We start from the raw sequence: 15,579 nt of genomic DNA on the forward strand, positions 1-15,579 counted from the left end.
AAACTGAGGCAGAGCTCTGAGCCAATGGCACTTTATTAAAGGGTCAATGGTCGCCTCTAATGAAGTGAACCTCAGATCATCCTCATGAACTGATAGGCCTCCTCCTTCCAGGGCCCAGTTTTCATAGGGTTAGATATGTAAACATTCAAGAACAGCTAGACCAGGTACAGAATAATTTCATTGGTTGATATATGACACATAGCCTAAAATAAGCAAAACGATATATCAGCAGAGTCATGAGTTGGGCAAAGCAAGGAATATTTTCACTTGAGTAGATGGTCAAACGATGGTCATAAGATGGGCTCCTGCTCATGTTGGACAAGAGAATGGTCCAGAGGCACAAAAATGATTTGGGGGACTTTCCATGTAGTTGACTCACCTCTACAACACTGGGCATGGTCACCATGATGAGGAAAAACAAGGGTGGAGGGGTCTCCAGCCAGCTTCCCAGGATTACACAAGTGGTATCATTTGTAACTCACAGCTCTGGGGCCAAATAAACAGAACTTATAATCATATCAAATTGATTGATTCTGATTGGAATAGAGTAGAGGTCTTCAATGAATCAGCTTCCTCACAAGGTTGCTTATTTCTGTTTTAGTACATGAGTAATTCTCAAAGGTCAGACATTTCTTCAACATTCTCCAAGACTTCCTAAGATTTTCAGGTGGTTATTGGTGTTTTCAGGCTATAAAATTAATTAAAAAAAAAACTTTGCCTAAATTTGCTCTCTGTGTTATTGTCTAGCTGGTTCTCTTTTTCATTTCTCTCTTCCCTAAGTTAATAGCCTAAGAGGAAAGCCTGTCAGTCATGAAAAACTGAAATAGAGTGTACTGGTCCCTGATGTCAGATTGTCTCCAGTCTTGTGGAGTATAGCGAATATTGATCCAAATGGATATTTTGGCATAGGAGGCAAGAAAGCAAAAGGAATCAGTGGATTAGGCTAGAGTTAATAAGAAAATGATTCTGTAAGGAATTGAGTTTGGAAGCAAGGAAGGAACAGGAATTTGCCTATTATATTCTTAAAACTAGAAATCTCATAATATTCAGTAGTTCTTCCAAAATATCATACTGAGGGTTTATTTTGTGTGTTCTTTAAAGAATGGCATATACATTGAAGTTGAAAACATGATATAGCAATACCTTGATTTCTTATTTTTCTGTAGGAACGTATTGACTCCACAGTCCAGGATGATGTAATGGAGTTAGAAATGGATGAACTAAATCAGCATGAGTGTATGACAACCATGACAGCTCTGATTAAGCACATGCAGAGAAATCATATCACACCTCACATAGAAGAGGTATTATTTCATTCCCACATCCTTTTCATTTATTGTGTTTGTTGGGATTATGTTGAAAAATAAATTCTGGATAAATAATTCTTAGTTACCTCATTTCAAAGTGATTGTGTATAGTATAAACAGATAGTTTCAGTCTTTTTTTCTTTATCTGTATAATTTTGGGAATCTTATAGCTGGAGGTGGAAGGAGCATCAGAAGGCATCTAATCTAACCCTCATTGTGCAGACAAAGAAAATGAGGCTTTGTGAGATTAAGTGACTTGCCTAGGGTATTATAAGTAGTTAGCTTTAGAAGTAGGATTGGATTGAACCCAGTTCCTCTGATTCCAGTGCTAGTGAATGCTCTTTGTACTCTGTGTGTGTGTGTGTGTGTGTGCACACACACATATACACACACATATATATACACACACATATGCGTATTTATATTGTTTTAGGGTTCAGAGCCAGCAAATCTTCCTCCGTGGATGAAGTTTCTTCATAGTAAATTGGAAAATCCATCAACACCACTAAACATTCGTCTCTTCTTAGCTAAACTCATAATAAATACTGAAGAAGTAAGTAATGTTATATGTAATTTTTTTTATTTTTCATTTCATTATTTAGTACTGAATTTAAACACACTAAAAAAGATAAGCATTTCTTTTATGCAATCAGAACAGAAAAAAAGATTGCATATTTTCAAAGCTATCTGCCACTCTTCTTACTTTTTTATCCTTTTTTCCTTATGTTTGTAACCCCATTACTGGTTCCTCTTCTTCCAACCTCCTCCTCCAAAGAATTGTTTGTGAAAGAAAAGTAGTCACAATACTCAATAAACTGTTTCTGGAAAATAGTCCCTTTTTATCTTTGAATTAGTGAAAGAATTTAGCACACTAGGAGTTCTTCTCACAGGTCTATACCCCCCCCCCGAAAAAATGATGATCATTCTGTGTAAATTTTGATGCTTGCATTTTTACTACTCTGAGCAATATGATGTTTAGAATACACACAGAGTGCTTGGCTGACCGTAAATACTCAGTGATTTTCATTAATATAGGATCTTTAATAATAATAATTGCTGACAGTTAAATCGTACTTTCAGGCTTGCAAAGCCAAAGCATTTTACTATCATCTTAAAAGTAGTTATCTAGGGAAATTACTTGAAGATGTTGTCATTTCTAGAATTCTTTTTAAGAGCGTTCTTTTGGAATTTCAGGTTCCATGACACTTTTTTTTCTCTTATTCAGGGGTGGCAACAGTTCATCCTTTGGATTTGAGTTTAAATTTTTGAAACTTCCAGAAGTCATTTAGAACCACAAACTAGGTCTGCATGTCATTCAGGTGGAAGAAGGATTCCTGTGGGTTACTTTATTTCAATCTCTGTAGAAGTTACCCTAGCAATAATATCGCATAAAAAAGTAAATCATTACCGTTCATCTATGGTTTTAAGGACTTAGACATAGATTGAATAAAGAATCTTCTTAACTGAATTTATTTTCTTGAATTGACTTTATTTTGGACCTAGTGTGGATTAGAATATAAAAAGTTAACTGTTTGAACAGGTGTTCAAAATTCAGTATTGCTTTTTAAAAATAACCCTTTAATTTTTGGTTTTAAATTTTTCTTCTAGGTTTTCCGGTCATATGCAAAACACTGGCTTAATCCTTTGCTACAGCTGGTTGTTTCTGAAAATAATGGAGGAGAAGGAATTCACTATATGGTGGTAGAGATAGTAGTAGTTGTTCTTTCATGGACAAGCATCGCTACACCCAAAGTAATGATTTTATATATAATTGAATTCTATATTTTTGCAAGTATCTAATGGTATGTAATTTATCCATTTTATCAAATATGCTTCCATATCATTAGCATTTTGCAAAATGGGTAAATACTTTAAAAGTGAATTAACTTAATCCTAAGAAATTTCATAATTTTAAATTTAATTGTTTTGATATCAAAAACATTTTTATTGTTAGCTTTTTTCAACAAAAATAGAATAAAAGTAATAATTGTTAACATTTATATAATATTTGAAGTTTGCAAAGCATTTTTTAGGTACAGTGATGCCTCATTTATTCAGTATCATATGTTCCTCAGAATTTTTTAGATAGGTGAAGCATACTCCTTTCAGAACGAGAAAAATTTTAAACACTTTTCAAAGTATTTTTAAAAAAAATTTGTATGTCTTTGTATTATGCACAGGACACAATGTTTTTTGATGGCTAATGGTAATTTTTAAGTTTTATTTATTTTTTATTTTATTTCACTTTTTTTCATTATTCCAAAGATTCATTAATTTGAAGAAGATACGTTTATGAATGACTTTTGCATTTTTGCATTTTTGTTAAAATGTTAGTATTTTATTAAATATTTTAAGTTTACGTATGACAGTATAATTTCCATATATTTCAGGGTGTTCCTAAAGATGAACTGCTGGCAAATAGATTACTTCAATTCTTAATGAAACATGTCTTTCACCCAAAAAGAGCTGTGTTTAGGCACAACCTTGAAATCATAAAAACTGTTGTTGAGTGCTGGAAGGATTGTTTATCCATACCATACAGGTATGACGTTAGCAGAAGGCTTTCTTAAAAAAAAACTGATGTTTAAACAACTAATTGCTAGGAAAGGTAATTGTTTTATAAATATTTATGTTTGAGTGGAAGGGACAGATATGAACCATAAAACTTAGTTGTATCTATCGGCGTGTTGATTGAGCTAAATCCCTTATAATCCTGATTGCTTTTATTCCGTATTATTTGGTTTTCTTTTTATAAACTCCACAAGTTCAGGTAAATATTGTATCTTTTTGTGTGTTCAGACACTTAAATACACATGGCCTTAGTTTGATTATATATGGTAATACATTATTTTAGCTATGATTTGGATTTTATTAACATCATTTAAGTTAGTTGAGAAAATTAGAATAAGACTCATTACATTTTTTTTATTTTTAGGCAATTGGGGTTAAGTGACTTGACCAGGGTCACACATCTAGTAAGTGTCAAGTGTTTAGTCTGAGGCTGGATTTGAATTCATGTCCTCCTGACTTCGGGGTCAGTGTTGTATCCACTGCGCCACCTAGTTGCCCCTTCATTACTTTTATATTCCATCCATTTTATCGCATTGTCTTTTGCTATTTGATACCCTTAGAATAATTCTAAAAGTACATGATTCTAATAGTGAAACAGTTCTAAAAGCATATTAATTTTAATAATTAAAATAATTAAATGAAATTTAGAGATGAAAAAGCTTTATTATTTATTATGTTATGTTATATTATTATTATTTATTTATCTGTTTAGTTTGAGGGGACAGGTAGAGAAAAGGGAAGAGAGAACATATTCAAATGTATCAATAGCAAAACACTAGATTAATCTGAATGCAAATAAGTGAAAAATCAGTCAGAAAGTAATGGATGATAGAGGCAGCTAGATAGTTCAGTGGATAGAGCACTAAGCCTGGAGTCAGGAAGACTTGAGTTCTAATGTGGCCTCAGACATTTACTAGTTGTACGTAGTCTCTGTTTGCCTCAATCCACTGGAGAAGGAAATGACAAGCCACTCTGATGGAGTGCAGCTCCACTATCTTTGTTAAGAAAATCCCATGGACAGTATGGTCCATGAGGTCATAAAGAGTTTGACACAACTGAACAACAAAACAAAAACAATGTTAACAAGAAGAATGTGAAGGAAAAACAATAGAATCATAGCTTTTTATAGGGAAAGTTTCCATAGGTCTGTGAATTTTCTGGTGTATACTTGTCAAAGGTATTTTTATCAATGTTTATTTACAACTTAATGGACCATTCATATATATAGTTTTTTTTTCTTTTGTTCTTGTGTTTTAGGATAATATTTGAAAAGTTTTCCAATAGAGACCCCAACTCAAAAGACAATTCAGTAGGAATTCAGTTATTAGGAATCATAATGGCAAATAACTTACCTCCCTATGATTCAAAAAGTGGTATAGAAAGTACAAGGTGAGAATCACATCTTTTTGCATTGATGTTTTATCTGTTTAAAATGTAGTTGAGCCAGATTGAGCAAAATGGAGTAAAGCTTTTCGTTTAAAATTTCAATGCCAGGGACTAGAATCCAGGTTAATAAAAATATGCTTTTTTAATGATTTAAGACATTTAGTGTGAAGAATTATGTTGTAAGAATATGGGAAATATTTCAGGGAATTTTATTTTGTAGGAATTAGTTTTGTTGGTTATGGGCAGAAAGTCAGCAATTGGAGGGCTCTAGCCAGGTGGTAGAAAAGTCCAGGAATTCATGAGTGGATCTCAGAGAATTGAGAATAGATGGTACCTGGGCACTTCATAAAACAGTCCTTATGTAACAACCTCTCTTCTCAATTATTTTGGTACCTGGCTCACAGTCTTCCTCTTACTCCCAACTCCTGTCCTCCTAATTAAAGACTTCAATATACACAAAAGTTTTATATATAAGAGAAGAGAGGCATTATTAATGTTTTCTCAGTTACTTTTTTTGTTCGGTCCCACATTTTTATTATTCTTTTCTGTAGCTTCTGATACCTTGAGAATCAGTCTCTCACTGCCCTCATAATTGTATCACTTCATTATAGGCCTCCTTCTGGTACATTTGATCTAGTCCAACTGCTTTCTCTTCCTTTCTTCAGTGCTATTTTCATCAATTATTAATATAACCAAGATTGTGATACAAGTTGTGATGATTCTTCCATGGCCCAGTCTTGATAGTGAAAACAATTTGTTACAAAAATCTTTGTAGATAGTTTTGCTCTTTTGTCTGTTTTTTTTGTCCTTCCAGTTTCATCAGAGACAATTATGACTAGGAAAGGAGGTGAGCTAGGCACATTGCAGAAAATATCTACTGATGGGCAGCCTTAGTACCATAATGGCATGTCCAAAAGACTAAGGAAACTGAAGGAAAGCTTTAGCATTTTGGATGGATCATCTGTGGAGGGTTTATGAAAAAATATGAATAAGAATCACAGAGTAAGAATGTGTGGAGAGGTTACAGTCTTCACTAATGGTACTCTCTTTAGATGGACTCCCTATATTAATGAATACATGGATCCATTGAAGTAAAGATATATGTCACACAGTTTTCCATATACAGTTACATCATAGTTTTCTATGTAATAGTAGATTAATATTTCCAAAAACTTTCTTGTAAGATGTCCAGGATTTTCTTGGTGTTTTGATCCCATTGCACCTTGGACTAGCATCCTCATTGAAAATTTATTTTCAGGTCTCCTTTCTGGATTGTGATGAAGAGCTTATAGTACTTCATTTCATGTGTAGTTTGGATCATAGCAAACTAGGTGAATGATTTTATACAAATTTGCTTCCTCTATTTGTAATTTGTAGATACTTTCAAGCTTTGGTCAACAACATGTCTTTTGTAAAGTATAAAGAAGTGTATGCAGCTGCAGCAGAAGTGTTGGGATTAATTCTTCAGTATATTGCTAAGAAGGAAAATGTAAGTGAACTTTTATGTAAATTACTTTTTCTTATGATAATTTATAATTCCACCAACATATTGAATATCTGCTATGTGGAAAGTCTTTTTGTAGGCACTAAGAAATAGTCCCTTTTTTTCAAGGAACTTCTGATCCATTAGTGTAGAATGTGAAAATTCAAAGAAAAAGAACAGTGCCATGAGAGCTTAGAGAAAGGAGGGATCCTGTTTAACTGAGTATATTAGAAAAGGAAAGCCACATAAAGAGCGAGACACTTGAAAGAAAGGGTGATTTTTAGCTGGTAGAAATCTGGAGGTAGAATATTTCAGGTTAGGAGATAGAAGAAAGGCACAAGAGTAGAAAAGTGGAACATGTTTAAGGCATGGAGAGTAGTATAGTTTAGATAGAATACAAGGCATATGAAGGGAAAGTAAAGTAGGTTAGAGATGTATTTTTTTTAATCCTTCAAATGCCAAGCCAAAGAGCTTGTGGCAGGCCATTATATGTATTTAGAAAAGCATATTATTTTCCCCAAGAAAGTTTAGAGAAATTTTCTATGACTAAATAACTAATGAACATCAAAAGGCATTTAAATGGCTTGCTGCAGCTTGAACTGTGCCAGATGTTATTTATTAAGAACTAATAGATTTATTTAGTTGGTGTTCACTAGTAGTTTGAAATAGGTCTTTAAGAAATGGTGCTGATTTTGGAGAAAGAGTTGTGCTCAACCTTTAACAGACAAAAGGACTATCGTTAAGTAATTACAGTCTAAATTCTAGTGCTAGGGAAAGAAAGGAAGATGGCTCACCTTGGCAAACAATATGTAAAGTTCCCTCTTTCTTTCTTTCTTTTTTTATTTTTCTTTTTGGCAAGGCAGGTGGGGGTAAGTGACTTGCCCAGGGTCACACAGCTAGTAAGTGTTATGTGTCTGAGACCAGATTTGAACTTGGGTCCTCCTGACTCCAGAGCCAGTGCTTTACCCACTGCGCCACCCAGCTACCCCTGAAGTTACCTCTTTTCAAAAATCTGTCTCCTCATATTTTACCAGTCAGAAATTTATTGCTTAACAAGTTCCTTTTTAAAAATTGAAATGTGTTTTGAGAGGTTTTAGTCAGATTTATGCTTTAATGAAGAAATGACTAACCTTTATGTAAGATCAAGCCATTGGAAAGCAAAGGATTCTTATTGGTTCATTGTCCTGTCATGCTAAAATTTCAGGTTTAAATGTGCATAATATGCTTATTTTCTAACATATATAGAAAATGTAACATTCTGAAATCATGTCCTTTACACCTTAAATTTTGTAGCTCGTGCTAATAAGAATTATAAAAATAGTGACATATTTGAATAGTTTTTTTTAAGATTGGGTTTTCCAAAGAAAGGGATCAACAAAGTGAGTTTTATCATATGCCCAGAGGCAACAGGGAACATTATTTCATGGACCATTTAGACTTCACATATTGCAGCACTAAAAATAAATATTTAGGAAAAGGATTGTCATGAAAATAAATGCAGTTTATGTACCAATGGTTGCTGAGAATTAACTTGTAAAGAAATTCTGTGAAGAACTTGTGAAGGCTTCCCAAATCATGTAAATAAACATATTGATATTTGGTGACTTGTTTGCAAAAAACATAAGGGTAAGTTTCCCAAAGAAGGAATAAGAGATTTCAAAGATGTTGGACATGACAGGTACCTAATAACACCAAAATATATTTCATAGAGAGAAAAATATTTTTTATTGATGTGGTAATTATCCCCGAGTCAGCTATCTGTGTACAGTCAGACCATCAGCTTGTATGATCAGAATTATTAAAAAAAAAAAGAGGAAAAATGAGAACAGGTATGGTGTACATTTGAAATGACTTAACCCTGAATTATTTAAATGAATAATTCCATAAAAAATGGGAATTGTACAATAGAAATAGCATTGATCATCAGACAGTAGTTTTAACTAGTATAAGTTAAATGCCCCAAGAAGACCAAAAAAAACCCAGAAAATGCCTTAGCAAATATCTGACTTAATTCCCACGTGAAGAGAGATGGCTGCCAAAAGCAACACCAATTTAAACTATAAACTCGTTTGTAAAACTTTACAAAGAAGGAAAATCGATGACTATGAACAGTATCATCCCACGAAGCAGAGAGAAACAGTGGGAGGGTAAAACCAGCTTAAAGAGAGTTTTGCGTAGTTGTCCAACCAAGCAAATTCATCGTAAGGGCCTTTAAGGGTGAAAATGAAAGAGCACCTAGAAGAAAGATGGAAGAAGCTTGCAAAAAGTCTTTAAGCAAGTTTTCTCCATCCAAGATAGTGAAACCACCACAGTGGGACCCAAGCATCACAGTCCAGGATGTGCTTGGGGAAGTAGAATTGTCATTGCAGATAACACAGATGGTGAAAGTAACTGGGTCAGATCAGGTAAATGCAGAGAATATTAGTGCTGGAGGTTTTATGGCTTGACTGGGTGAGCCCACCCAGAGGGAAGTAGGAATTGTTGACACTTCCCCAGGAGAGGGGCGATTAGATCTATCCTTTGTGATATTGTGGGGGTCCAGGAAGAGGAACACCTACCCCAGATACCCTACAAAACAGTGCTCATACTAGGTGCATTACATTGCTTAACAAGAAGATAAAAGAAATAGCATAAGATACTAATATGTTAAAGCAGATTCAAAATATATCACAATATACACATAAACCTATATCACACTCTCTCCCTAATGTAGTCTCTGTGGGGGCAGGGAGAAGAATGTGAACCCACTTAGAGGAAGCACTCACAACTGCTTCTCTGTTAACTCTCTACAGTTGGTCCTAACTATTCCAGCTAGGTAAACACAGAAGATAGAGTGCCAGGTCTGGAGTCAGGAAAACTGAATTTTCCCTGAGTTCAAATCTGACCTCAGACACTAACTGTGTGACCTTGGGCAAGTCACTTAACCCTTTTGTCTCTGTTTCCTCACCTGTAAAATGATCTGGAGAAGGAAATTGCAAACCTTTCCTGTATCTTTGCCAAGAAAACAACAAATAGGGTCACAAAGAGTTCAACACAACCGAACAACAACAAAAGGGACAAGATAAGGCCCCTTCTAACTTTCCGGGCAGCTAGATAGAGTGGATAGAGTGCCAGCCCTGTTGTCAAGAGGACCTGAGTTCAAATCCAGCCCCAGATATTGACTAGCTGTGTGACCCTGGGCAAGTCACTTAACCCATTTTGCCCCAGTTACCTCATCTGTGAAATGACAAGCCACTCCAGTATCTTTGCCACAAAAACCCCAAATGGGGGTCACAGAGAGTCAGAGAACTGAACAACAAAAATATGCATTTACAAGTCCTTTCAACTTAAAATCACTCTTAAAAGAGTTTTGAAAGATGTTCTGCAAATAACAGTTCTCTTTAAACCAAAGAACTGTAAAACTCATCGAACTGGCCATCTCTAGGCTGTGTAGACCAGAACAGCCAAATGTTTCCCTCATCCAGATGCTGGTGAGGCTCCCATCAACACAGCTCTTGGCTTAACTCTTTAAGTCAGGAAAACAAGCCTAAATACCGGATACAGACTGCTGTAAAGCCTCTTCTGCTTTTCCTTCTTAATTTAGAGGTGATGGCAAAGAGCAGCAGGCTTTTATTAAAAGCTTCACTTCCCTTCGGTTCCAGACAGCACCAGCTGGTGACAGTAAAGTCAGTTTTCTCTCCCACCAATTAGGAATACCTCAGTAGAAGCCTTGTGTCAGCTGACTCCTTCCCATTGCTCGAGCACGGATGGAGCCTCTTCTCTGCTCCAGCACTGCCTCTGTAGTTCTTCTCAGCCTGCTGCATCAGAGTCTTCTCTAAGTTCTTAACTGTCTATTTCTAGGGCTTAAATGAGGATCCTCCTGACTCTTCTTAGGGACTCACCTTTCACCCCAGACTTCCCTATGAAACCTATAGTCTTTTAAAAATTATACCTCAGCCTCTCAATGTTTATATGTGTGTATAAAATTTCTTTTCTTTTTCTTTTTTTAAGTTTTACCCATTTTAGCCATGATCCAGGCTGGTCCACTGTTTATACTCATATTTCTTCAGTTCTCAATAAGAAATAGATCTTTCTTTGCCCCTTATAAAATCAAACTGTTCCCATACAAGTAAGGCATAATTTTACATTATTCAAAGAGGTATTTAAACTTTTATGTTTATGCCATAGTTAATTTTCAGTCCAAAATTGCTCAAATGCTCTTTGAAAATGGTTTCTGAATAAACATATAATAACAGTTTTTATTAAATCATAGTTCTTTTTCTACCTGTTTTAGCTATCAAACTATTGATCTGCGGCATTGGCAATATCTTACATACCTTGACAATTAATTTTTTTCCTTTAAAAAAAGTTATTAAAAAAAGTTCCGTTTTCTGCCCTTTGTAGCACTAAAGTGGGCCATTTATCCTAAAGGAACAGTGGACCTTACATACAAATAAAGTGTTGTGTGTGGTTTATCCTTCATTCTGGAAGAGAACCATGACATCAGGAAGATGATGCCGTGACTTGCAAATGATTTGGATTTAAGTGAGGGAGGGCTGTGCAAAGGCACCAGCCTCACTTTCTCCTCTGGAGCTATCTGGGTCCAGTGGCCAGCCATAGATCAGGACGACTAGAGGTGGCTCAGAATGCAGTTGGGAGACCTTTGTCTTTTTAAGCTAAGGCCTTTCTGAGTTTTCATTTTGAGGCAATTCCCATTCATTGATAAGGGCTGTTTGAGAAGTGAGCCAAGGAATGGGCCCTTTAATAATAATTAAAAAAAAAACAAACCAGCGAGGGGAAGACCCTCAGGGTTTCTGGACTGAAGAGAAACAATTGCTATTTATATTCGCTCTGAGCCATTGTTTGGGCCCAAATAATAACCATTAAGTGGTGTTTGGGTAGGTCCCTACCTATTGTTGACCAGTCAATGAGAGCCAGAGTAAATTAGGTTTAAGGCTTGGTCTTTAAGAAAGAAATCTAGCCTGTAAACCCCAAGATACCTAGGTAGATTTTAGCCTTCAAAATTTACCTTCCTTTAGGTAGAGCACTCTCAGGTAAGGGCATGATACATCATGTGGAGAGAGGACAGGACAGGACTATGATATCAGGAAGATGATGCCATGACTGGCAAGTGAATCAGGTTTAAATGAGAGAGGACTGTGCAAAGTCAACAGCCTCACTTTCTCCTCTGGGGCTATCTGGGTCCAGTGGCCAGATATAGTTCTGGGCAACTGGAGGTGGCCCAGGATGTGAGATTTATTCAGAGATAAAGTGCTATACAAACTTTAAAGTTCTATGTAAATATTAGTTGTTATTATCATTTAAATATTTGAAGGGCATAATTTGGAAGGGGCATTATTAGAACTATTTCACTTAGCCACCAAGGGCAGAACTCGGCACAGTGTTATTAAGTAACTGAATACAATTAATTACTGAGTGACTAGGGCCAAGTTCCTGAGAGGTAGATTTTAGGTTTGATGGTAAGGAAGAAGACTTCCTGATAATTGGAATTATCCCAAAGAGGAATGTTCTGTTGTAGGAAGTTAGCAGATTCTCAAAGTCTTGAAGCAATGGCTAGATGATCACTTATTGAAGTTGTTGAAGAAGGAATTCTTGATCAGGTAACAGATTGGATTAGATAATTATTGAGATTGAGGTTTATTAGCCTGAAGTCTGTAAACTTTTTTGTTTTAGCAACAGGATTTGGCTAGAGGCTTGTCCAGACTGCCAGATGAGCCCACGATACAAAAAATCTTAATACCCCTTTTCTGCTGTCCTTTTGAGCTCTGTGATTTTGTAAATGCTGAGGGTCAATTATAATTTATTTTCTATTTGTGTGTTTAAAATCAAATCTTAGCTAACTGGCCATCCATTATACTGTCCATACTCTAACTATTACAAGGAATAGGAAAGGTCAGTCAGTGTAATATGTGATGGAATCCTAATAAAGCTGCTCGCAGCCCCAGTATTCTAACTTCCTTATGAGCCTCACTGAACAGTAGGCATGCCTTCATTTGACCACACAGTCTGACTTTAATATATCACAGGCCTCCAAACTCAATCATAGGCCTCAATGAACAGCAGACCCACTGCACTGCCTCTAGCTAGCCACTGGCCCTAACTGGTCATTGCCCCCAGACCCAATCTTCTAACTAGCCTCTGCCCCCATATCTAATTCACATATTTCCCACAGAAACAGGTGTGTCCATGCACTCAACCACAACCACATCATCCATATTGACCAGACAGAACAATAATAGCTAGCTAATAAGAAAGCGCCACCAGAACGTAGAGCAGGTTGCTTAACCACCAAACCATAGAAGGGCCCACTCTAAGATAGCATCTGGGCAGTAATAGTAAAAAGCAGACCTAGAATAAACTTATGATGTAGTGAGGCTTATTATAATATCATTATCATACATATATGCCACGGGGGGCTGTGTTTCTTTATGCATTGTGGGTGATTGCAAGCACAATTCTACGAAGGCTGGGACCCATCCCCTATTACCTAATCCCTCAACAAACTCCTCCTGCCTTTTTTAATATTAATCATATTCCTATATTCTATGAAAATTTTGAATGTGTAATCAGCATCTTATATTCTATAAAATTGTCTTGTCTTGCCTTACTGAAATTGCTAATTCCTCTAAGGAACTTAGCCACTCACCAGAGTGTGAAACCTCGAAACTATTATAAATCTCTCTAACTGGCTTAGAGTCAGTCTGAGTCTTTGAACTATATGAACACAATTACAAAACACTTTTCACACAAAGTCAGATCTAAATAATTGGAAAATATCAATTGCTCATGGGTAGACCAAGCTAATATAATAAAAGTGACAGTTTTACCTAAATTAATTTACTTATTCAGTGTCATACCAATCAAACTACCAGAATATTATTTTATAGAACTAGAAAAAAATAATAACAAAATTAATCTGGAAGAATAAAAAGTCCAGAATATCAGGGGAACTGATGAAAAGAAATGCAAGGGAAGGTGGCCTAGCCATACCAGATCTGAAATTGTATTATAAAGCAGAAATCATCAAAACTACTGGCTAAGAAATAAAGTGGTGAATCAGTGGAATAGGTTAGGTACGCAAGACGCAATAGTCAATGACTATAGTAATCTACTGTTTGATAAGTGCAAAGACCCCAGCTTTTGGAAGAAGAATTCACTATTTGACAAAAAACTGCTGGGGAAAACTGGAAAATAGTATGTCAGAAATGAGGCATAGGCCAGCATCTTACACCCTATACCAAGATAAAGTCAAAAGGGGTACAGGATTTAGATATAAAGGCTGATACTATAAGCAAACTAGGAGAGCAAGGAATAGTTTACTTCTCAGATCTGTGGAGAAGGGAAGAATTTATGACCAAACAAGAGATAGAGAACATTATGAAATGCAAAATGGATAATTTTGATTACATTAAATTGAAAAGTTTTTGCACAAAGCCAATGCAACCAAGATTAGAAGGGAAGCAGAAAGCTGGGAAACATTTTTACAGCCAATGTCTCTGATAAAGGCTTCATTTCTAAAATATATAGAGAACTAAGTCAAATTTATAAGAGTACAAGTCATTCCCCAATTGATAAATGGTCAAAGGATATGAACAGGCAGTTTTCTGATAAAGAAATTAAAGCTTTCTATAGTCATATGAAAAAATCCTCTAAATTATTATGATTAGAGAAATACAAATCAAACAGCTCTGAGGTACCGCATCATACCTATCAGATTGGCTAACATGACAAAAGGATAAATGGTGGAGAAGATATGGGAAAATTGGAACATTAATGAATTGTTGATGGAATTATAAACAGAGATCATAAAAATGGAAAAAAGGACCCACATGCACAAAAATGTTTATAGCAGCTCTTTTTGTGGTGGCCAAGAATTGAAAATTGAAGAGATGCCTATCATTTGGGGAATGGCTGATCAAGTTGTGGTATGTGAATGTAATGGAATATATTGTGCTATAAGAAATGATGAGCAGGTAGGCTTCAGAAAACCCTGGAAAGACTTACATGAAGTGATGCTGAGTGAAGTGAGCAGAACTGGAAGAACATTGTATACAGTAACAGCAACATTGTGGGAAGAATAACTTTCATAGACTTGGCCCTTCTCAGACAACTCAAAGACTCATGATAGAAAATACTGTCTACATTCAGAGAAAGAACTATGGAGTCTAAATGCTGAGCAAAGCATACTGTTTAATCTCTTTTTTCTTTTGTTTTGTTTCTTTTTTTCTCATGGTTCCTCCCATTAGTTCTAATACTTCTTTACAACATGACTAATGTGAAAATATGTTTAATATGAATGTATGTGTAGAGCCTATATCAGATTGCATGCTGTCCTGGGGAGGGGGGAAGAAAGGGAGGGAGAGAAAATTTAAAACTCAAAAGCTTATGGAAGTAAATGTTGAAAACTAAAAATAAATTAAAAATTTAAAAAAAAGAAGAAATTCTTTAGAGATGTCCTGACTGTAACACAATCTGACTTCATTAGTATGAGTACTATAAAGATAATCTCTTTCAGTACTAAAGCCTTTAAGTTTGGAAGCAGTGGTAATTCTATTTTGATGCCTCTTTGAGGTTATTACCTGGCTTGTAAAAGGCTTTTGCTAGTAATAGTACAAATTGTGGCAGGCTTTTACCAAGCTAGAAATTCTTTAACTAGGAAATATAACATGTTCCCCTGTCTAAGAATGAGGCTTTCTTAGTTTCGATAGCCCTGTCACCAGAAATTTTGCCCCTGCTTGATCAGGTCTTTTGACTGGAGCTATCTACCAAGACATATGGTCTATGTTGGTAGAGAATATGAGTACCCACTCCAATGAGCCCATCTTTAGAAGT

General features: G+C 35.6%; 1 protein-coding gene across 4 annotated transcripts in view; it reads left to right on the forward strand.

Moving 5' to 3' along the window:
• LOC114031680 (DNA-dependent protein kinase catalytic subunit-like) overlaps positions 1-15,579 on the forward strand; it is a 167,918-nt gene that overhangs the window by 85,451 nt on the left and 66,888 nt on the right. For 3 of the 4 annotated variants that reach the window (XM_027846827.1, XM_027846829.1, XM_027846828.1), the window contains 6 exons: positions 1,167-1,304; positions 1,741-1,860; positions 2,916-3,059; positions 3,698-3,849; positions 5,136-5,267; positions 6,642-6,753. In XM_027846827.1, the coding sequence (XP_027702628.1) occupies positions 1,167-1,304; positions 1,741-1,860; positions 2,916-3,059; positions 3,698-3,849; positions 5,136-5,267; positions 6,642-6,753 (798 nt within the window). The remainder of the gene's footprint in view (positions 1-1,166; positions 1,305-1,740; positions 1,861-2,915; positions 3,060-3,697; positions 3,850-5,135; positions 5,268-6,641; positions 6,754-15,579) is intronic. The other variant, XM_027846830.1, reaches the window with a different exon arrangement.

This window comes from Vombatus ursinus, unplaced genomic scaffold (genome assembly GCF_900497805.2).
Source record: "Vombatus ursinus unplaced genomic scaffold, bare-nosed wombat genome assembly UNPS02015255.1, whole genome shotgun sequence".
Taxonomy (NCBI): Eukaryota; Metazoa; Chordata; class Mammalia; order Diprotodontia; family Vombatidae; genus Vombatus; species Vombatus ursinus.